At 32.7% G+C, this 23,823-nt stretch overlaps 1 protein-coding gene across 2 annotated transcripts in view; it reads right to left on the bottom strand.

Moving 5' to 3' along the window:
* The window catches only part of PTPRQ (protein tyrosine phosphatase receptor type Q), a 246,041-nt gene that overhangs the window by 78,816 nt on the left and 143,402 nt on the right, over positions 1-23,823 (bottom strand). For both annotated transcript variants that reach the window (XM_074270859.1, XM_074270860.1), the window contains exons 27-32: positions 15,273-15,394; positions 10,747-10,933; positions 9,993-10,237; positions 5,520-5,586; positions 3,091-3,249; positions 2,475-2,697 (exon numbers count right to left, since the gene is read on the bottom strand). In XM_074270859.1, the coding sequence (XP_074126960.1) occupies positions 2,475-2,697; positions 3,091-3,249; positions 5,520-5,586; positions 9,993-10,237; positions 10,747-10,933; positions 15,273-15,394 (1,003 nt within the window). The remainder of the gene's footprint in view (positions 1-2,474; positions 2,698-3,090; positions 3,250-5,519; positions 5,587-9,992; positions 10,238-10,746; positions 10,934-15,272; positions 15,395-23,823) is intronic.

Here is a 23,823-nt window from a genome sequence, read left to right as displayed (position 1 = left end):
TTTTCTAGAAGAGAAGGCTCGAGGGCAGAATACCAAATTTCTCCCAAGGCTTTTATAGAGAACAAAACTTGATTTTGGGGTTCATTTTTTGCCTTGTTCCATCACACATCTGTTGATCTGCCTGGTTTCAACTCCATGGAACAAAATGCACTGGCAATGGGTACCCTCTAGCACTTCCCTTCCTTTTTTAGATTTGCCTCCCTATCACTAGATTATAATCTCCTTGAGGACAAGTATTATTTGTATCCTCAGTCTACTAAAGTTAGCACATAATAGCTACTTAATAAATATTGATTAAATTGGATCAGATTAATTTTAAATATAGATATATAATATAAAATAAAATATAACAATATAATATGAAATAAAATGTAAATATAGAATAAATTTTAAAAATCTTTTTAAACATATTTTCATGTCATATTGTATAAGAAAAATCAGACCAAAAGGGAAAAACCATGAAAAAGAAGCATACAAACAAAAAAAAGTGAAAATACTATGCTTTGATCCACATTCAGTCTCCATATACTTTCTCTGAATGCAGATGACATTTTCCAGATCAGATTCATTTTTAAATGACCTTATGTTAACATTTAGTTTATGCAATTCCAAACATCAAATTTCTCCAAATCATAGATAAGATATAAGATATGAGTGGTGCAAGTACTTTCTTTACTAACACTGTAAGCTCTAACTCCTCTATTATTTAGTAAGTAGTATTAGTATTAATAGTTAGTGGTTAGTTAGTTAGTTAGTAGTAAGTTAGTTTTAGCCAGAAGTAGCATTCTCTGTGATCAGCCTAGTCATCAGAGAAACATTCAAATTAAAAATGAAATGTCATTTGTCAGGATGTTGGCTTGTCTATTTATGGGAGGGGAGAAATTTGAAGGGTTATGTTAGTCCACTTTGTTGTGACATCACCATTGATGCTCATTTATTACTGCTATTGTTCAATCATTTTCAATCATGTCTAATTCTTTGTTACATGTTTTGGGGTTTTCTTGTCAAAGATATTGGAGAGTTTGCCATTTCCTTCTCCAACTCATTTCATAATTGAGAAAACTGAGGCAAAGAGGGTTAAATGACTTGCTCAGCATAATCTAGCTAAATACATACACAGGATAAACTAGACATAATCTCAGAGAGAAAGCATTGCAGCATTGAGACCAGGAAAGGTTTCTTGCAGAAGATAGAAATTTAGCTAAGACTTGAAGGAAATCACAGGAGATAGGAAATGGCTATAAAGAGAAAAAATTTCCAGCATGAATGACATCCAGTGAACATTTTCAGGGTCAAGAGATGAAAATTGTGTATGTAAAGAACAATAAGAAAATGAGTGTCACTTAAATTCAGCCTCCATTTGTATATTTGTGCAAAAAATATGATGGCATCCAATTCACAGTTTCAAATGTAGTAGCATAAGTAAAGTGCTTTGCAAACCTTGAAATACAATATAAATGCTAAACATTATTAGACTCTAGACCTTTATGATTTCCAAATGAGCTAGAAGGAACCCCTGATCACAACAATTAAGGGGAAAGTAGTACTTGTCAAAAGAGTACTCAAAAAACTCAGTTTTACCTATAGGTAGCCTAGAATATAGAATACAAAGCACAACAAAATACAAATTAGGATGTTTCTTTTTAACAAAATATTAGTTCCTATACTTCTCACAGTCATAAAAGTACTCTTATTTTACAATAATATTCTTCTACTGATTATCTATGGCTGTGAATCATGGAATACCAAGAACTGTGAAGAATGAAAATCCCAAATGGCTTAAAGGGCAATATAAACCGCATGTTGGGCTCATAGAAGTTGTAGTATATTATCTAGAAATGGTGTAAGACAAATGGAATCAGTGACTAATTATGACACACAGGGATAAGATGGTGAGATGATCACACATTGGCAATGGTAGGTAACAGATGGACAATTTTATTGCTGCATTGATATCCACAAGAGACCTAAAGAGAGGCCCTCTAATATACTCAATGGTTTATCTATGGGGAAATACATGGAAAAGGAGAGGTATTAATTGCATAGGACAAGGAATAGAAATGTTATGATCTGTCCCTCCTGTGATGTCTCTTCTCTTCATTGCTCTTAGAATAACAAGCTTCCTTCAAAGAAATTTTTTACAACTTCTATCTAAGGATTTTCCGGATTCCGTTCACATTTTGCCAGTATCTATTTGCTTTGCATACATTTTGTCATATGTTTTATATAAATATCTTTTTTTTTCCCAATAAGTTCCTTAAATGCAAGGACTGCCTTTTTTTTTTTTTTTGGCTTTTTGTCATTTCGGTCTTTGTACCCTAAGTGATGATCAGCACAGTTTCTGGCACATGGTGCTTAATAAATGTTGATTGATTGCATTAATTGAATCATTGCCCACACCAGTGAGTCTCACATCCATCCAAGAATGCAAAGAATTTCCTACCTTAAAGCCCAAGACCATAGATTGTACTTACACATATTGCTTTCTTGGTTTCAGGGGGCCATTGCAAATTTTGTCTTCATTGCCTGGTATCATACACGTATTATCAGCACCTATGACATACACATCATCATGGCTGGTAAGCTGTAGTTTTTCATCTGTGCAGGGTGGATTGGGAAAACCTTCATTTGCAAAATATGGCCTCGCTTTCTTGTAATATGCATCATACCACTTTGTAATATTTACATCATGTTGAGCTAATTTCAGAGGGAAGGAGAGGCATGGATAATTCTGATCAGTGTACAAATATATTTTCAAGGAGACAATAATTTAGTGAATCATAAGAATGTTGGATTTATCATGCTAAAAAATAGGAAACATCTCTTGTGACAAACAGCATATTCAAAACATCATTTTTGCCTAAGGCATCAATATTTACTTTGTAGTACTCAAATATTTTAGACATAAATATGATGACTGTTACCATTTAATGTTAGTTTTTAAAACCCATAAAATCAAACAATGGCATGACATGTGAATTATTCTTGTGCTAGAGAAGTGTCTGTTCTTGTGCTAAATGTTTTTTTACTCAGCAATTCAGACTCGATGGTATAATGCATGTTTATCAGTGACATTTATGGTTATGATACCTCCTGCTTCTGAAACCAGCACTTGAACATTTTTGATGGGTCCATGATCATCATTATAATAACATATTGGCATTCTGATTGTAATGGTTTTTGAAGTAACAAGCACAGTTCCAATGGAATCATAGACTGGGATTGGCTTATTTTTTGGTCTTGCTGGTGCTGTAATGAAATAAAAAGAAGTTTAAATTTGATAGGTTTTGTTCATGAGAAATAATGACAAATTAGCATACATTAATATATTTCTGTATGTCTGTGAAGTATTGAAAATATCTTATTTGAGTCACACAAAGATCACTTAAAGTAGGAAGTGCAACAATATTCACATTTACTGAGAACGAAAATGATTCCTAGAAAGAAAATATGATTTACACAACATCATACCATCTGTGACCATATTAGGGGAATAGCATCCTCAATTCTAAGGACCCAGCAGATATATTGATTTGTGTTTTGCTTTATATTAAGACCTATTCTGCAATCTCTCTGGTTCACTCAGAATTCAATCTTTGTTCAGATTTAGGGTTTGCTCACTGGTGATATTGTTTTACTTTAAAATAAAATATAGGAAAGTCTCAATTCAGCAAATAATTATTAAGCACCTATTCTGTATTTGCCTCTAATTTTTTAGAACTAATTATGAGAGGTACTATAGTATAATGCGTAACTTATTAGTTTATTAGGAGACAGGATAACCTGAGTACAAGCCCTATATCAGACATGTATGAGTTTAGTGACCATGAGAAAATCACTTACCCTCTCATTGGAAGACATTCCCTCCTTATTCCTTAAAGCATTCTGTCTGAACTATTTTGAACTTTTCACTCATAGAATTGGAGTCAGGAATATCTGAATTCAAATTTCACCTCAGTTACTGACTAGTTTATGACATTGAATTTACCTTTTAGCCTCTGTTTGCTTCAGTTTTCTCATCTATAAAATGGGAATAAGTATAACATCAATCTATTTCACAGAGTTTGGATGAGGATCAAATGAGATAACATATATAAATATCTAAAAATTTGTAAAAGTCCTCTTGACTTTTACGAACTTTAAATATAATATTAAATTATTAAATTTAATTAAATTTAATTTAATTAAATAAATTAAAATTTAATTAAATAAATTAAAAATTAATATTAATATAATATTAAATAAAAGGCTTATAACTTTATAACTTTCATTACAAATGTGCTACAACATCACTTAGGTATCCCTACCTGCCAACACATACTGACCAGATGACCTTAGGAAAATAAGTTAAATTTTTGGTATTTTAGGAAATTTAAACCACAATTTGCCTTTGGTATTTCCTAATAATTTGGGGGAGCAGTTACTTATACTAATAAAATCATAGGTCCTTTCTCTATTACCATTAAAATATATTTATATTTTTATTTTATAAATATTTCTGATATTTAGTTAAATATTCATATTTATTATAAGTATATCTTAATTAAATATTCATATTTATTATATGTGTAATACTTATATTTATTACATATTTAATTTAAATCTTCATTATATTATATTATTGCTATTATTATTACATGGTTAACACTATGATTATTATTATTATTGTAGTATTGTTATCATTACCATTATAAGGCTTTTGAGATAATGGAGCTAAGGGACAGAGTGCTGGGTTTGGAGTCAGGAAAATACTGATTCAAATGTTCTTTCTTATACTTGCAGTCTATATGACCTTGTCAGTGGAATATGGTGGGGAAAGCACTGATTTTTTTTTTTTTTTTTATATATGAGATATGGAAATGTAAGGTAGAACCCAAATTCTGACACTTAATACCCAAATCATTTAACTTCTCTGGGCCTCAGTTTCCCCAGTTGTAAAAGGAGAGGGTTGCGCTAGGTGACTTTTAATGACCCTTAGAGCTTTATTTCAATGATTCCATTGCAAAACAGTGTAGAGTTGCCCTAGAGATAGCAGGATTTAGCTTCAAGAACTGCTCCTGACACTGCTTGGGTGACCTTAGATGAGGAAGCCTCCAGTTCCCTTAAGCAACTTAATGCTATATTTCCGAGGATCCTATATCTCCAATAGATACAAGACAAATGGGGCAAGGAAAAAAGATCAACTCCTTTATGGGAGGGGGTCTGGGTAATTTGGCAGTTATCACAAGGAGCAGAGTCTAAAGGTTGTGAAATTGAGTAGGGCAGAGACATTTATCTGGACCTTTGAGGGCCCTTTCAGTGCCTAATCTATGAATCTCTTGATTTCTTTGTTTGTCTCTCAGGCAACTCCTGGCATCTGTGTAGTAAGATATAGACAAACTGGAGTCTATGTAGGAGGGGTTCCCTATGTTTAGTAAATCATAGGTCCTTCCTAAAAAGGAGTGACATGCTTAATTCCTTGAAGAAAGACAGACTTGTGTTGCTCTTTTGAAAGGCAAGATGGACTTTTTTGTACTTACCTTTAATATCCATTGTTATTCTCATCTGAGCTTTGGGCCCTGCTCCAGCGCCATTGACAGCATACACCTGAAATGTAGAGATGATGGCTAAATACTTTCAAATATTTGTTATCTTGATGCTTTTTCATCTACTTTATTCAGCATTTACCTTCATGTAATGAGGTAGGCAGGTATAATCTATTTGGAAGAATATAAACAGGCCAATAATCATCAAGATTAGTATTCTGATGAGGAGTTAATTGATATAGATCAAGAACAAAGCATAAGCAATTTAATCTGTCTTCTGACAAGAAACCGATACTGAATTGTTATCTTAGTTTGGGAAATGAAAGATCATAAAATTGGGGTACTTAATGTATAGTCCATGGACAACATCAGTAGGCCTATGGATAGATTTTTAGGGGATCAATGAACTTATATAGTGAAAAAGAATACATCATTTTATTTACTAAATTCTAACAGAACTAATCATTTCTTTCAATCACAAATTTTTAAAAATAAACTACCCTGAAAAGGGGCCCAAAGGATTTGCCAGATTGCCAACATACATGACACACAGAAAAAAGGGATTAAAAACCCAGGGTTTTTAATCCCTGATATAGATTTTAATCAAATATTAATGGTGTAGTTAATTTAAGCAATGACATCAGAATCTCTATCCTTATACTCACTACATATGCTTTCTTTATCACCTTAAACATCTGGTTTGGCCTCTCTGTAGCTAAGTAACTCCATGGTATTCCTTAAATCCATATTCAAGCTCCTCTTTTCTCTCTGCTCTGTGATGAAACTCTATTCCTCTAGGCTCCTAGTTTTCCTGTATTAAATCATTCCACTGAAAGTTACCCTTTATACCCTTCTTCACCCTTGCCCTAAGAGACCTACAGACATAACCTGCATAATGTAGCATATACACATAAAACATTTCTGCTTGTATGCAGAGTGTGTGATCAAATGTGCATTCTTTCTATTAACTTTGCATTTAAGGAACTGCACATGCAAAAGACATTTTATCCTGCTTTTTTTTCCTGCTTCAAAAAACAAATAGGCTTGCAAGGTATTTTCTTTAAACTTGACAAAATTTAGCATTATAAAAGAAAAAGTGAGTTTTAGACTTGTCCTTTGAGTTGTTAACAGGGAATGCAAGTAATATATTGTAATGAGCTCATGCATATGAAATCTGATATAATTTGGCATAAAAAGAATTTCAGAGCAGGAAGACCACCACTTTTAAGAAAAAATGAACAACTAAAAATGATTAGTATGGGAAATGTTCTTTCATTCAAACCAGTTGCAAGATTCTAGAACAAAAACGTAGTGTTTGTTATGATTTACAATTCCATATTCAAATGGACTTATAAATGAAAAAACAAGGAGATTTAAGAATTTTGCAATGTAATCAATTGGTCAACAGCACTTAGTGATTGCTCACAGATTGCAAGAAAGTAGCATTAGATAGGAAATAGACATGGCTGCTAAGTTCCATTCCATAGTCTATAGCCAGAGTATTATCACATAACATAACATTATACTCATTACAAATAAATAGGTGATAAGAAGCATGCCATGATATTGTTGGTGTGACCCTGGTCAAGTCTTAACTACTGAGTGTGCCAGGCAATCCTCTCAAAGTACACATTGAATATTATAAATAAGCTTTCCATCTGCACCAGTAGAAGGAATTCTCATTCCACAGAATTTCTCACATCAATGAAATCTCAGGTCTGGACAAAGAAATTAATCATAAAATAATTAATAGCAAAAAATTATCACAATAATCTATAAACATAAACAACTTAAACAAAGAGGATTCTAAGTCCATAAATGCCAATAAGTTGGAGTTATCATTCAAATTATAATAGCATAGTATAGTGGGTAACAGTGTTTGACTTGATCTTAAATGATATCTGAATACTCACAAGAAGTAGTTGGGTGACTATTGGCTAGTAGCCTAATCTCTCTAAACCCTTGGTTTATTCATCTATGAAATGAGTTTAGTAATGGTTCCTGTCTTTAAGGAAATAGGTAATGCATTAACTGGATTATCTGGGTTTGCTGGCAAACCTAAGATAGCTATTACCATTGTCCTTTCTCTTAAGATAGTGCAGGACAAATCCACTCATGACTTTGCCTACTTTAGAGATTTGATGTAGTTAAAGAAATTATATATTTATATGTATGTATACATATATATGTATATATGCATATACATATATATATGAGAAACACTTTGTATATAAAGCACCCTATTAACTTATTATCATTTGCTGTCGTTCAGTCATTTTTCAGTCATGAACATCTCTTCATGATCCCATTTTGGATTTTCTTGACAAAGATACTAGAGTGGTTTTCCATATCCTTTTCCAGATCACTTTACATATGAGGAAACTGAGGCATACAGGATTAAGTGATTTGCCCAGTTTTATCCAGGTAGTAAGTGTCTGAAGCCACACCTGAGCTCACAAAGATGAGCCTTTGTGACTCTAGGATTAGCCTTCCATCTACCTCTCCACCTAGCTGTTTTAGGAATATAATTATAGGAAACAGAAATAGACGTGCAGTAAAGTGACTGGATTACAGAAGAACTCAAAAGTTACTCAATGTTTAATTGGGCCTTGAAAGAAGAAAGGGAAAAAGAAGATTAAGTGGGAGTCATGAACAATTTAAAAGGAGAGAGCACTGCACATAGACATAAGGAAAAATCACTGAATGTTCTTGATTGTTTGGATAATGCTTATCACCATTATTAGGAGTATTATTTTTCTAAAGGACCTAGTAATGGAGAATATAGCATTTTTCACTCTTTTTAGGCATGGAATTTTTGTTAGCCACATGATGCCAATTATACAACCCCTTTTGGACTTGTGAAAAAATATATCTCTTAGTTTCCAGTATCCATCTTTAATTTATGACCAAACCTCACTCTGCTTTATTTCCATCTTATGCTTTTCTCTCTTAAAAATTCCCTTCATGGAAATCTATGTTGAAGAAGAACTCCATGGAACTCTGTGTTGAGGAAGAGCTCCACGTTGAGAAAATTCAGCAAGAATTCCAGAAATAAAAATCATACACAGTAAGAAACATTACATATAGAAAAATCAGAGAGAAAAAATAAATATTGAACTCAGGTTAACATACTGTCATTTGGGACATTATACATAATTATTGTCTCAAACTTATCCAGTGAGTTATTATAAAGAGTTTATAGGGTCATAGGTTTAGTATTGGAAGGCCCTTTAGCGGTTACTACATTCATCCATTTTACAGATGAAAGAACTAAGGTTCAGAGAGTCAAGGGATTCCTTTGTCTAGTGTCACACTATTAGCCACACTATTAGGCTTGAGCTCAATAATCCAGAAATACTGTTCTCTCTCCCTCTCTCTCTCCCATTCTTTTTCTCTCTTCCTCTTCCTGTCCCTCTCTCCCTTCCCTTTCCCCTCTCTTCTTCCCCTTCCGTTCTCTCTCTTCCTCTTGTCCTCTTTTCCCCTTTCTTTCCCTCTCTCCTTGTCTCTGCTTCCTTCTCTCCTTCCCCTCCCTCTCTCCCTCTTTTTTCTTCTTTCCTTCTCTCCCCCTCCCTCTTTTACTTACTTCCTCCCTTCACCCCACCCCTCTCCCCTCTCACCTTTTCTATCGCTCTTCTGCACCACACTGCCCCTCATAGATGTGCACATTCCCCTTTTATGATGACCTTTTAAGAATAATATGACTCTCATTTGTTTGGTGCAGTTTAGGTAAAATTCCTGCAAGACAGGAATGGGCTACAACTTCCTTAGAAAGTGATAGTCTATCCCATGATTCTACATACAAGTTGCAAATTCAAACAATAGCAGAATAGAAAAACAATCACAATCTTAAAAAGAAATAGGAAAGACAATTCAAATTTGGATAATCTACAAGTTGTTATTTACTGATTAGCTATTTACTTATAAATATACAAAGTTCAGTATCATTCAAATCTGAAAAGTTATTTTCATTTTTGATATTATGCTAGGTTCTATCAAGAGTTGAAGGCATAAAGAGTTTAAAAACCTCCTTTTCTATAATTGATTACTCTGTTATAATTTTTAACCTTTTCTTGACTGGTCCTTGACCATCTCTTTTTGTTGGTTTCCAATATGCATTTAATATCATAATCAATCACTTAGCATTCTGTATTTTAATAATAGTTATCACAATTTAAAAGAAAATCATTGAAATCCTAGATCTAAGGCTGGAAGAGACCTGATGATCCGTCTGCTATAACCCTTGAATTTTACAGGTAAAGAAATTTAAGCCTTTAAGTTAAATAACTTGTACAAGATCACACAAGACAGTTAAGAGAAGTGGGATTGCAACCCAGAACCTTTTTTTTCTCTCTACTAGACATATCACTCAATTACAACAGTATCACAAAAAACTAGAATTAAAATAGGGACTTCTGAATCCTATTTTTCAAAATTAGCTTTAATAAGATGCAAATTAAGAGCCCTTACACTTATATTATATGTGTGGCCTCCTTTTAATCCTTCTAACATTGCAATGACTGATGTATCTGTTTTCTGGATGATACTCAGATTGTGTATCTGAAAGACAGTGGGATCATCTTCTCTGCACACCAAAGCTTGATAGACTCGGATATTTCCATTTGGTTCAGATGGTGGAAGGAAAGTTAGCTGGAATTTTGTGACTTCATCAGGAATCTTCTGAAATGTCATGTTGTTTGGTGGATCTTTAGGTGCTAAAAATAAAACAAATTGCTTTCTGTAGTCTTCAACTTACATTGCACTTTTAAAATTGTTTTTACTTGAGCTTTGTATATATACATATAATATGCACACATAAATACATAGATATACACATGCATGCATATATATATACATAGATAAATAGATAGATATACTTTTCTTATTTTTTTTACTAATTTCTACCAATACAACTCTTGTCAGCACCTTTTTCTTCAATTCATAGTTTTAGAGTTCTAACTAGAACACTGAGAAGTTACATGACTTGACCAGTTTGTATCAGAAACTGGACTTGAAACCAGATCACCCTGATCCTGAAACTGGCTTTCTATCCACTAAACCTGGAAGCTTCTCATAGATTTGTACCATTTTAATTTCATATTAAAATTTTCCTATAAAAGATGTGCTAGTAGTACATATTTATATATTTTTTAAAAAATTTGTGTGGAAAAAAAATCAACTGGAAAATTTAATTCAAAGAACACTGAGCAACTAACTGTCTTACCTGATTCTAATGTGGTAACGATGATTTGAGCACTTGCCTTGCCATCTATATGGGCTGAACTGATGTTTCCAGTAAATGCAGTGATTACTACAGAATACCTTGTAAATACTTTTAAATCCGTAATCTCTATGGTTTTATTTTCCTCATTTGCTTTGATGAAAGAAACATTATATTCATCACTATCTACCTATAAGGTAAAAAGATAAAGAGAAACCACATGAAATTGAAATGAGTAAATAGGAGTCATAGAGATTTTATGTGAATTATATTTTTCTTGTAATTTGTATTTCTGCATTAGATCATTCTGGTTAATTTCTCTAGCTGAAGATCTTCATTTAGTGAGTTTAGTTGACTATTTCAATATGTGAAAATGAGAAAAATAGCAATATTATCAATGTAATGGCATACATATATATATATGTATATATATATATATATATATATATATATATATATATATATATATATATATATATATATATATATATATATATATATATATATATTCTATATGTTTCTATAGTATACACATATTCCCACATATCTATAGAGGGATATATAGATATACATGTAAGGTTATTTTAAGACATGAACAGGTAGCAATACAGTAGTTTCCCCAATGGGTCAGATTTGTATAAAATACAGCTGCTAAAGTGTTAGGTTAGTTCAAGCATCCTCTTCTTTTGACAGATGTGCCTCTCTAGCTCCACTGAGAATTAACCTTAACTAAAGTTCTGATGTACTAAGCAGACATTCATTTCCGGAGATGACCATCAAGAGACAAAGTACTGTATCTTGCTTAGGAACATAGCATTGAATCACAAGAAGGCCATAAATGACATTCCTCCCCACCCCAGTTTTGAAAGCAATTTATTTTATACTTGATTTACTCTTCAAAATCTTGTTCTGTCTATGTTTCTTAGATTAAGATTTAAATCCATTGCAAAGCAAAACACAAAAATCTTGTTAGTAATTCCTCTCCCAGGAGAAAAGTAATAAAAAGGTTTTTTTGGAAAATGGATTAAAAAACAAACAACTAGTTTTTGACTAATGACATGAGTTTGTAATTCCTGGTGGCAGCACATTTATTCTTAGAAGGAGGAAAGGTTATCTCCATAGGTATAAGAACTAAATTTATGATAGAATTCCCGAGTGGGAAAACTCTGTTTTCAGGAGTTAAAACTGCAGGTTGATACCTTCTCTGAAACTCATAATTTTAGAGAATTGTCTAGATCCCTGAAAAGTTAAGTGGCTTGCCTAAGATCATATACTTAGTATGTGTCAGAAGCCAGATTTGGGCCTTGGTTTCCCTAGCTTTAAGGCATGCTGACACTGTTTGTCTCTCTGTCTCTGTCTCTCTATTTCCCTTTGTCTCCATCTCTCTGTATTTCTTTGTGTCTATCTGTCTGCCTCCGTCTCAGTCTCAGTCTCTATCTCTGTCTCTCTTTCGATCTAAACAAATATAAATACATCTTTTTTTAATTTATTTTATTTTATATTGTGGAGGCAGAGTTAAATGATTAATTCACAGTTAGTAAGTTTCTGAGGTCTTTCTGACACCTGAGCAGGTACTCTATTTACTTTACTACCAAGATACCCAGAGGGTTTTTAATGATAAATTAATTACTCTAAAACCTGTAAAGCTAAAGCAAGTGATATCTTGAAAGAAATTTTAACCATAAAATTTTTTATTTTGGAATTTGTTTGCTCATCACAAAACAACTCTTTTCAATGAAAACACATATTTTCATCTCTCTCTTCCCATCATCACCATAGTTATAGTCTTCTTCTGACACACAGCATTTATTCTCTCCCTTGATCCAAAATGTTTTAAACTCATGGCTCAGCTTTTTTCTCTAGGCTACATTTTTACCAATATTGCTTTTAAAATCCTAACTTCACATTTCCTCAATCTTCTCAAAATCTATAATACCCATACATCTCCATCTAGGAGTTCATTGAGGATAGGGCCTTAAAGACAATTGGCACATAGGAAGAGTTTAATGAATATCTGTGTTGACTTCATTTGATTTCTACTTCATAACTCACTCTAAATTGCTCAGGAGTTCAAACTCTTGAAACTTAAAATGCCACAATTTTTTTTCATTTCTTAATTTTCACAGTCAGTTTTTAAATTTTATTTTGACCTCAAATACAACTTTTATACAACCCTTATAGCAGTAAATCATTCAACAACCATTTGATGAATGCTTACTATGTGCCAAGTACTGTACTAAGTGCAAGAGTAATGTATTAAGAGAAAAAAAAATCTTTGCTCTCAAGAATTTCTTAGACTATTGGGGCATATAAACATCTAAATACAAACAAGCTATATAAAAACTAAATTGAAGATAAACACAGAAGAAAGGCATTAAAATAAAGAAAAACTGAAAAAGGCTTGTTTTGGGAGACAGATATCTAACTCAGTCTTGAAAAACAGATACCAGAAGAGAGATAGGGAGATTTTATACACATATATCACGCACATTTATATATACATGCATATATATACACATGCTTATACTTATACAAACATATGTGTATATATATATACATACACACATGTATAGACACATATATGTGTATCTATACATGTGTGTTCACATACATGCACATGCATGTACACATATGTATATACACAGAGAGTCCAGCAGAAAAAGGGAGAAAGGCAGAAGAGAGAGAGAGAGACCCATAATTACCACATAGAGAGAGCTGAGGCTATGTAGCAAACAATAGGTTTGAAAATTAAAAGGAAAACTAGACTTTTTTAGTGGCAATCTATTTCCAAAAAGTTATTTTAAAATAATCAATGAAATTTCAAAAAGAATAATTTATTTTAATTAACAATTTTTAAGAAGTTTGGATTTCAAGAAAGAGTGGAATGCATTCAACTTTAATTCTAAAATACCAATGTAGGTTTAATCATTCAGGAGGTGACCTAAGTATATTTTTCTTTAATCATCTTCCTCCATTTTCCCCTGAGTATTATAGTTAGGGTGGAGGGTAAAATATTGAGTGAAGGCCTCCTCTCTTCCCATCCAAATCCTGAATTTTAACTACATCTGACTGAAGGGCAACGTTTCCTTGGCATATATTACAACTTTAGGAGTAGGAACTGATTTATGTACTGCTTACTGATTATGTACTGCATTATTATGTATTATTTAAGGTATGCTGCATTCTCAAGGTTCTAAAAAATACAGAGAAGTTTCTGGGTCTAATAGGCATTTGGTTCCCCAGATTGTTCCCAGTAAGAAAAAATAAACAGACTCTTGAATGAGGAGAAGGGCATAGGTTTAAATTCTACCTCTGAAGTTTTAGTACTTAAGTCACTTAATTTCCCTGATGCTCTATAAAATGAAAGGATTGTACTAGATGACCCCTTCCAACTTTAGATTTATGATCACATGACTTTTAACAGAATTATTTTTACTACTTGCACAGTTTAGCTTTTTAATTCTGTACCAACAATTCCCTAATGCATAAAGTAGGATTGCTAAGAAAAATGACCTTATTTCAAAAATGTTTGTGATTATTTTTCTTATTTAAACCTTATCTTTAAACCTAGGTGATACAAAATATTTTCAATTACAACAGTGTTTTGCCTATACATGTCTTTACTACAATGTCTCATGCTTGGGTAGAGGTGATCCTGGGCTCTTGAAGAATAAACCATAGTTGTTCCTAACAAATAGGAAAGACCTTGAGGATGAGCAGTCTATAGCTGTTATCTGTAGTGCAACCTAGTTAAGCTTGAGGGAGTTCTGGTCATGAGTAAACTTTTCAGGCAAAGTAGTTCAATGAAATCATTAAACACACATCAGTTAGGTACTTAACAGAGAGGATTCACAGTCTCTGTTAGCAGAGAGTACAATTCATGCTAAAGAACTCCCTCCCAGATCTTCCAAATACTTAGCTGAAGAACCCCTGAAGCTTTCATGTTTCAGGTACTAATCTGTTTCACTGGTCACTAAGACCAGAGAATTCATCACCTAGTGGCCAACCTGCCTTTCCACAATTAGTTAGCCAAATAGACACAACCTGAAGCTTCGAGACTTCCACCAGCACAGAGATGGAAATGTTTTCTTTTGATGGCATTTCCTTCATGAACATTGATTTATCTCCATGCCATAATAAGGTATCAGATTTTTCATTAATATTAATTATCTTAGCTAAGTTCAAACATAACTGCAGCAAGAAAACAACTAGGAACCAAAAGTAGTAAAAGAAAACAAACTATTTTAGCAAGTCATTTATTTTCCATTAGAATGATGATTGAATATCTTTTCTTTTGAGATAGATGGTATTATCACAGTGTTTTTAAATGAACAAATAGAATAAAATGATGTAACATATAAAACCATAGAGAGCAATGCATTTATAAACATTAAGCCTTATTTAATTCATTAGTTGAACATTTACTTATAGAATATGACCCTAATAACCCTTTATATATATATATATATATATATATATATATATATATATATTGTCATCATCCAATGAATAAATGAAGAAAATCTTACCGACTTAATGTCTATAAGGTAGAAAGTTGGTCCAGTGATAGCAACAGGTTCATTCCAACTGATATTAATACTGTAAGGTGAGGTAGCTATGACATTTACATTTTCAGGAGGATCATCTGGAGCTATAAAAATGGAAACAGTCTTACTCTTTCATGTCTGAAATAAACAATTTTAACAACAAAATAAAAGAGAATTTTCATTTTGTTTTGAAATCAAAAAGTCCACAAATATATTCCACAATCTATGGAATTATACAATATATACAATTGTATATTCCACATGTGGAATATATTCCACAAATATCATGACTGTTTCTAAGCTATTTTTTTTCCAGAAAGAATTCTACCCCTACCCCTCCAAAAAGGCATGAATATAGGATTTGGAAATGTTTTATTCACAAAGCAAATGCAGGCTCAAATTTAATTTGAGAAAGAATCAGCCTGAGACACAAATTTCTTCTAGTGAATTATGTTTTCTATTTACTAAAGGATAAAGATAAAGATTAGATGTGTGCCTTCATTGGGTTAAGTTATGACTGAGTGAGGAAGCTCTCTCTATCAATGCATATTGGTGTCTTCTCTGATATTTAGAGATGCTAGAGCAAGAAGGAGTAACCAGATGATAAAGTGGGCAGAGAGTCAACAAGAGCATAATTAAAATATGGCTTCAGATTTGCTAGCTGTGTGACCTGGACAAGTCACTTAACTGCTTCAGTTTCCTCATCTGTAAAATAAACTAGAGAAGAAAATTGCAAACCACTCCAATACCTTTGCCAAGAAAATCCCATCATATCTAATGCTTGAAAATAATTAAAGAAAAAACAACATAGTATTGAATGGTTAAGTGACTTGCTCCAAATCACAGTCAGAAAAAATCAGACGAGGGACAGAGAATAAGGTCTGCCTATATGCTACACTTAATCTCTTCATACATACTGCCTTCTGAATATGAATTTACTTGAATGTATTGTTTCTACTTGGAATACTGGAAATGAATTTTTTTTTGTATAACCAAAAAATTATCAGAGAATTGCTGAATAAATTGGAACCAGCAATTTCAGTGCCCAAGGCAAGAAACTAGAAGTATTCCTAGAAACATTTATTGCTGGGTATATATGGATGATGCATTAAAATTATTTGAAACTCATGATGTGAAAATATTATAATGTTAATTAAAATGAATTTAGTTGAGAAGGATGGATAATTAGTTATTATAGCAAGAGTGCATATGTTAAATTTTTATAAACTAGATTTGCCCTGGAGGAAAAGACTTTTTATTATCTCACCCTTTATTAAATCTCTTCTTATATGGTCTCAACGAAAAATGTGATGTCAATGAGGAGAAAATTGGGAGAAGCCTTCTTAACTGAATTTTTATGTTGAAACTTTAAAGTGATCTTTGTTTGTTTGGTTTTTTTTTTAACTTTTCCCCTGCACCAAACCTATAGTGAAGTCCTGATGAGGAAGCTCTCTCTACCCACAAAGACTAGTACCTATTCTGTAAATTATGGTCTTAGGGAGTTGCTTGGGGCAACTGGAATTTCTCACTCCACAACAATCCTTTATTCACTGCCTCACTGTTGGGATGTATTTTTGTTTCAGGAACCAGGAGGTGAAAAATAAAGGAGAAACATTAAGAATATATTGTTATTCTTCATGGAAAAATAGAAAGCCAGGTTGGAAATAACAGGTGGTGGTATAGGAATGGAGGGAAGACAAGTAATTTTCTGGGGTTTTTAGAAGAAAAGAGAGTAGATGATAGAAAAATTGATGGACCTTAGCAAGCTAATAGCCCCCATGTTCCCTTACTCTAATAACTCACTAGAGTTTTCATATTTCTATCACTTTCATTATTCTACTTCATTTCCACCCTTCCTCATGACTGCTAAAATAGCTACCATCTAGAAGGTAAGTAAAAGACTTACCTTCAGTGAGTTGCTTTGTGGATAACTTCTGTATCAGAAGTGGGAAAGGTGAAAGTAGAGAGATGATTTGATCAAACCAAAAATGGTAGAAATATGTTCTGAACATTCTTTATATAACTAAATACATTTTCCTCATATAAACATCGTATATTTTTTGGGGGGGGGTTGGGTTTTTTTGAGGCTGGGGTTAAATGACTTGCCCAGGGTCACACAGCTAGGAAGTTTTAAGTGTCTGAGACCACATTTGAACTCGGATCCTCCTGAATTCAGGGTTGGTGCTCTATCCACTGCACCACCTAGCTGCCCCAACATCTTATATGTTTTAAGAATGTATATGTGTATATTTAAGTAAACAACCAATAAATAATAAATAAATCATTCATATGGCAATTAGATGGTGCAGTAGATAGGGCTCTGGGCTCAGAATCAGGAAGACTCATCTTTGTTTTGAACTCATCTTTGAGTTATCTAGTCTTAGATACTTACTGTGTGATCGTGGATAAGCCATTTAACTGCGTTTACTTCAGTTATCTTTAAAATGACCCAAAGAAGGCAATGGCAAACCACTCTAGTATCTTTGCAAGAAAACTCAAAAATGGGGTCATAGTCAAGCACAACTGAAATGACTGAACATCTTATGCATACACACTTTTATGTAAATGTGTATGTGTGCATATATTTTCTTGTGTAAAGGAAAGCACAAACTGTTTGGGTTATGTAAATATCACTTATGTCAGTTAATCAATAATCATGTGTTAAGTGCCTACTCTGTACCACACATTGTATTAAATGCTGAATGATGTTAGAGAACTCATTGATACTTTCTGGCCTCATTTCCTTCATTTGAAAAACTGGGATAGTAATCACAGTCTCTACTTCAAAGAATTCTCATCAGGAAAATTTTTAAATTGGAAAAGATCTGCAAAGAACATTTCAACAAAATATTTTCTCTATCAACGTAATGGAACCACTGCACTTAGGCACTAACATTATAGTTCCCAAAGCATTTATAGAAGAGTTAAAAATGGCATGAAAAAGAAGAAAACTCATAAAATTAACCAAATGAGATTAAGTGTTTACAGAGGATGGCTGTCTCCAAGGGGATATGATTGTGAAAGTAATGAGAGACTGATGTACAAGGTATCAGAAGGAGGGAAAGAAGACAAAATTGTGGACCTTATTCTATAATCATCTTCGAAAAAATTGACCAACTGAATATCAACAACCAAATTATTTGCTTACAAAATCTTGACTAGGATCTCATATCACATCAGTGTATAAACTCATCAATTTGGGATTTATCTCCAACAGGGATATTGACTTGATCTCATTGCCATTGTGGTTTGCTGATTAAAAATACGCATTTGATATATAGCATAATAATAACCATAAAATGATGAAATGGATAGTTTCAGAGAAAATTGGAACACCTGTATGAGCTTTGGTAGGACTGAAGTAAATAGAACTATAAGAACAATCTATATAGTGATGGCAAGAGAAAATAACTCATCAATACAATGACAAACTATGCTCTCATAGACCCAAAGCAAAAGCATAATACTTCTTGTAATATAAGTAAAAGACAAGGTACTTACTCCTAATTCTGCTATCCAGTTTAAAGACACATTTTTGGACTCGACTAGTATGGGAATGTTTTGCTTGACGATGAATATTTATTATCTTTAAACTGGGTAGTAGAATTAGGAGTAAGATAAAATCAATGTTTGTTCATTGAAAAAATAATGTTTTAAAGTATGTGATTCAGTAGGAAAAAAATGTTACCTTTAAGACCTTCCCATCCATATAACAAGATTATTTGAGACTCCTTAGAAGAAGTAACACCAGAATTAACCCTCTTCAATAGCATCAGTTAAAACATAAAATGGTATATTTGTATATAATGGGATTTAGCACAGTGATAAGGACATCCAAGGCAGATTTCAAGTAGACGAGAGATTCCTTGTGGAAAGGAATGTACTACAGATGATGCTGTTTTAAAATCAGGAAAATTTTTAAAATGGAAGAGATCTACAAATAATATTTCAATAAAATATTTTCTTCATCAATGTAATGGAACCATTACATTTAAACCCTAACATTACAGTTCCCAAAGCATTTACAAAAGAGTTTAAAATGGCATGAAAAAGAAGAAAACTCGGAAAATTAACCAAATGAGATCAGGTGTTTTGTTTTCATTGTATTAAACCGTAAGATATGTCAGACACTCCTGGAAAAGATATGTAATAACTCACAGGAATTTGGTTAATCCATCTACCCAAGAAAAACCAAGTGGAAAAAGAACATCTATTGCCTAGATCCCATTATTCATTATAATATAAGTTCTATTACATTTGTACAACAGTATGTATATCTTGAGCAGAAAATACAGGTGGATAATGAGTAGGGCCCAGAATTTTTTAAAAAGGAAATTGGAATCAATTGTTTTGGAGAAATTGCAAAGGTCTTTTACCAACCCCAAATTTCCTATGAAGGCAAAGATCCACCTTTTTCTTTAGACTAACATTAGTCTATATGGTGCAAGGCCTGGAATATCACTGTCTTTTAAGAACTAAAGACAAGAATAATTCAGAGATCAACAAAAAAGAATATTGTGAGTGTGAAAAGGTTACAACAAATAAACAATAGGAACTCAGAAGGACATGATGAATAAAGAATGGTATTAAGGTATTGTAAGAGGAAGAGAAGATGTGTTGATCATATACTAAGAAAAAGCCAAGTGCTCCACTGCAACCTCCATAAAGACAAGAGAAATCAATTCTAGCACATTAAATGGATTCTCTGTAATAAACTTTTTGAAAGAACAAGGACAAGAGATGCACAGGATAGACACAGGATAAAGGACTGAAATCTTCATTATTGAATATAAATCCAAAATTGATAAGATCACAGATTGATTTGAATTTTTGAGTGTCAGTTATGGTTGAGATTTTATTGGCTGGGCTAAGAAACTGTTATTTTTTATAAAAAATAGTGCCTATGATAAAAGAGGCTTGGTGTTTTTAACTGATTTACAAATAAACTTTTCAGAATCTCTCACTTGTAAATTTAGTACTGCCTGAATGTCAGTGTCTATATATATATCTACATCTATATCTATATTTCATCTGTTTGAAACAAAAGAAGAGAGAACAAGAAAGAGACAAAAAAAGAAGGAAGGAAGGAAGGAAGGAAGGAAGGAAGGAAGGAAGGAAGGAAGGAAGGAAGGAAGGAAGGAAGGAAGGAAGGAAGGAAGGGAAGGAAGGAAGGGAAGGAAGGAAGGAAGGAAAGGAAGGAAGGAAAGGAAGGAAGGAAAGGAAGAAAGGAAGGAAGGAAGGAAAGGAAGGAAGGAAGAAAGGGAAGAAAGGAAGGAAGGAAGAAAGAAAGGAAGGAAGAAAGAAAAGAAAGAAAGAAAGAAATATTTCATAAAAAAGAATGAAAAAAAATTAGGTCATCTAAAACTTTGGAGTTATAAAATGAAATAAATAGCTATTTATTTCACATAATTTCCTAGAAATCAAACCAATAATTGATTCATCTAAAGAAACAAAACATTCATATTTCTTTCAGGCACATATTATTTAGAATGCATCAAACGATTCTGTATACATACATACATACAATCTGATCATTATTGCCTTTTCTACCACCACAGTGCACCTTAAAAGATTATTAGCAAGTTAATTAAGAAGAATAAGAAGTTGAAATCATGGATAGCTATTAATTTGAGAAAGAAAGTTGATTTGTGATGAGATGATAGGAAATTGAAAAATTCCAATTTAGCTGCTTTGGAACTAATAAACAATCTTTAAAAGACTTTCTCTCTCTAGAAACTGTCACATATTGATTTAGCATTGTTTGTGAAATGAGTCTAGTCAGTAATGGGCCAAGATATCACTATACCCTCTCTCTTATAAATCACAGCCATTTACTCAGTAGGAATGACCTATCCTTATTCTCTCATTCCCTTATAATCCAATCACTTCCTCTCATAAGCACTTTTCTCCTGGTTTTCACAATAATGCATTTTCTGTAACTAATAGCCATCATTTCCTGATTATCATGCTTCTATCCTTGCACAGGAATGTGGATCTTATGTGGGTCAGGGTCAGCTTTCCCATCCATCTGTGTCCTGATGCTAAGGCAGCAGTTAAGTGTGTCAGCTGAAAGGTGAGTCTGGATTGCCCATCATTTAACAGAGTTCTTACACAAAGTTCAAATACCCCCAAGTCTATATAACTTTGACTGAGAATTGCCTAATCGTGAAGACTTCAGAATGATGGCACTTTGGGATTCAGTAGGTTCCAAGTCTTAGGGTCATTTTTCCTTCAGTAAATTTCTAAAATCTAATTTAATGTTGGAAAAAATAAATCATTACTGTACTTATAGTAATAGTAAAAGATGAGCTTAAGAAACCACAACAGTAGTACAAGTAGTAGTACTCATAAAAATAATAACAAAAATGAGAACAAGGTATGAATTTGTCCTGGAACTGTTTCTACATAAACTTCATCAAAAAAAGATAAGAGAAATAACAATGAAATTAATTCACGTGCGCATGGTGAATACAATTTACAAAATGCTTTCATCAGCATTATTTCATGTGATTGAGTAAATAGGCAGGGGTGTATTAGTAAATATTTTATTTAACAACCAGCTCTGGGGAAGGGAAAATTGTGTGTGTGTATATATATGTGTGTGTGTGTGTGTGTGTGTGTGTGTGTGTGTGTGTGTATGTGTTAAAAGTTACATTATTAACATTTTCCCTATGACTTAGATTATCAACAATGAATCAGCCCCAATTTGAAACTATGTTTATGAGGGTATAAATATTCACTATTGTGAACATCCCTTTAAAAGAAGAAACACCCAAATGTTGGAGCAACAAAATAATTTCTTTAAAATTACTATTGTTTAATAATTTTAACCATATCTGAATTCTTCGTGACCATATTTGGAGTTCTCTTAATAGAAATTATGGAATGGTTTTCCATTTCCTTCTCCAGCTCATCTTGCAGATGAGCAAACTGAGGCAGACAGTGTTAAACAACTTGCCCAGTGTCACACAGCTAGTAAGAGTCTGAGGTCAAATTTGAATTCCAAAAGGTGAGCCTTCCTAACTCCAGGATCAGCGTTCTATCCACTGCACTCCCTGGCTGCCTGTGTTCAAGGTTATTGAGTTAATAAGTGGAGGAGAATCCTGGATTTGAACCCACTCTTCTTGTACTACAATATCTTTGACACCAACTATTGTCATTGGAGTGTTGGGAGAGGGTCATCATGTTGCCTATTTTAAAGATTTAATGTAAAAATTAACATTAAATGACTTGAAAGCAATTCACAATATAGAATTCTTTTATCCATTCAATGCCCCGCTCAGATGTCACCTCTTATAAGAGGTTTATTTCTGATTCTACCAATTGTTGGGGATCTCCTTCTCAAAAATTCTTTCATGTTTATTTACCATATATTTTGAATTTACTTGTTTGTTTATGAATAACTTTTCTTGAGCTGAATCTAAGATCCAGGCATTCAATCTTAGGCAGTGACTTCTGATCATCTAATATCAATGCCTAGAAGTCAGTCAACAGCATTTATTAAGTATTTATTATTACTAAGTACCATGCTAAGCTTTGGAAATACAAACAAACAAACAAAAAGCCAACCTTCCAAAAAAAACAACAACAAAATTTATTTGTAAAAGGATTTGAAATGTATATAGCTCATGAATAAAAGGAATCATTTAGCAATGGTAGAAATTTTAGAGTTAACTATCAGGAACATCCTACATTCATTTTATATGGTTCAAGAAAATACTCATTTTACACCAGGTAGTATTGAAAGAGAACAATTTTACTTTATTTAATAATTTAGTCAGCTTCAAATTAACCTAAAAAAGGACAAACATTAAAACTATTTGGTGCTAATGGAAAACTGTGACTTATTCTTAGTACTTATCAAATAATCTTAGCCAACATATATTAGGATTTATTCCATGTCCATTTTGTGGCATTGCCGCTGAGAAATCAGATATTAATACACTTAATTAGGATTTTAACAATAATAGGAAATGTGAAATCACCTTCTTCACTTTAACAAATGATGACCTCTAAGGAGATTCATGAATAACTTACTTTCTGTTTATTTTTAGATCATTAAAATTCAAGGCAAGAATCACTTGGATTGTAGACTATAGAACCCACTGAAATATAAGATCCCACTGGCCTTCATCTCCTCCATAGTTTTTTTTTTTAATTTTAGTGAATTCCAACTTATTTTCATTTGAGTAAAGTAAACATGTAAGCATACTTACATGTATTTGGAGAAATAAAATACTATTAAAGAATAAAACATACCTACTGAAAGTTATTTTAAGTTTACATGATTTAGGACAGAGAACAAATAAGTGAACCGAATGTTTTAGCAAAGTCTAACATCTCTAATTGTTCCTGGGGATTCTGATGCCTTAGAAATGTCAATAATTTGATTTGATTTAATATCAGTTAGAAGGTATCATTCTTGAAAGGCTTGAGATGATACATTGAGCTGAATTTGTAGTAGAAAAACCTGATTTCAAATCTTGGCTCTTACACCTGGTATCTAGATGACCTTCTTTGGCCTCAGTTTTCT

Source organism: Sminthopsis crassicaudata, chromosome 5 (assembly GCF_048593235.1).
Source record: "Sminthopsis crassicaudata isolate SCR6 chromosome 5, ASM4859323v1, whole genome shotgun sequence".
In the NCBI taxonomy this organism is placed as follows: domain Eukaryota; kingdom Metazoa; phylum Chordata; class Mammalia; order Dasyuromorphia; family Dasyuridae; genus Sminthopsis; species Sminthopsis crassicaudata.
This window is presented reverse-complemented; position numbering and strand designations above follow the sequence as displayed.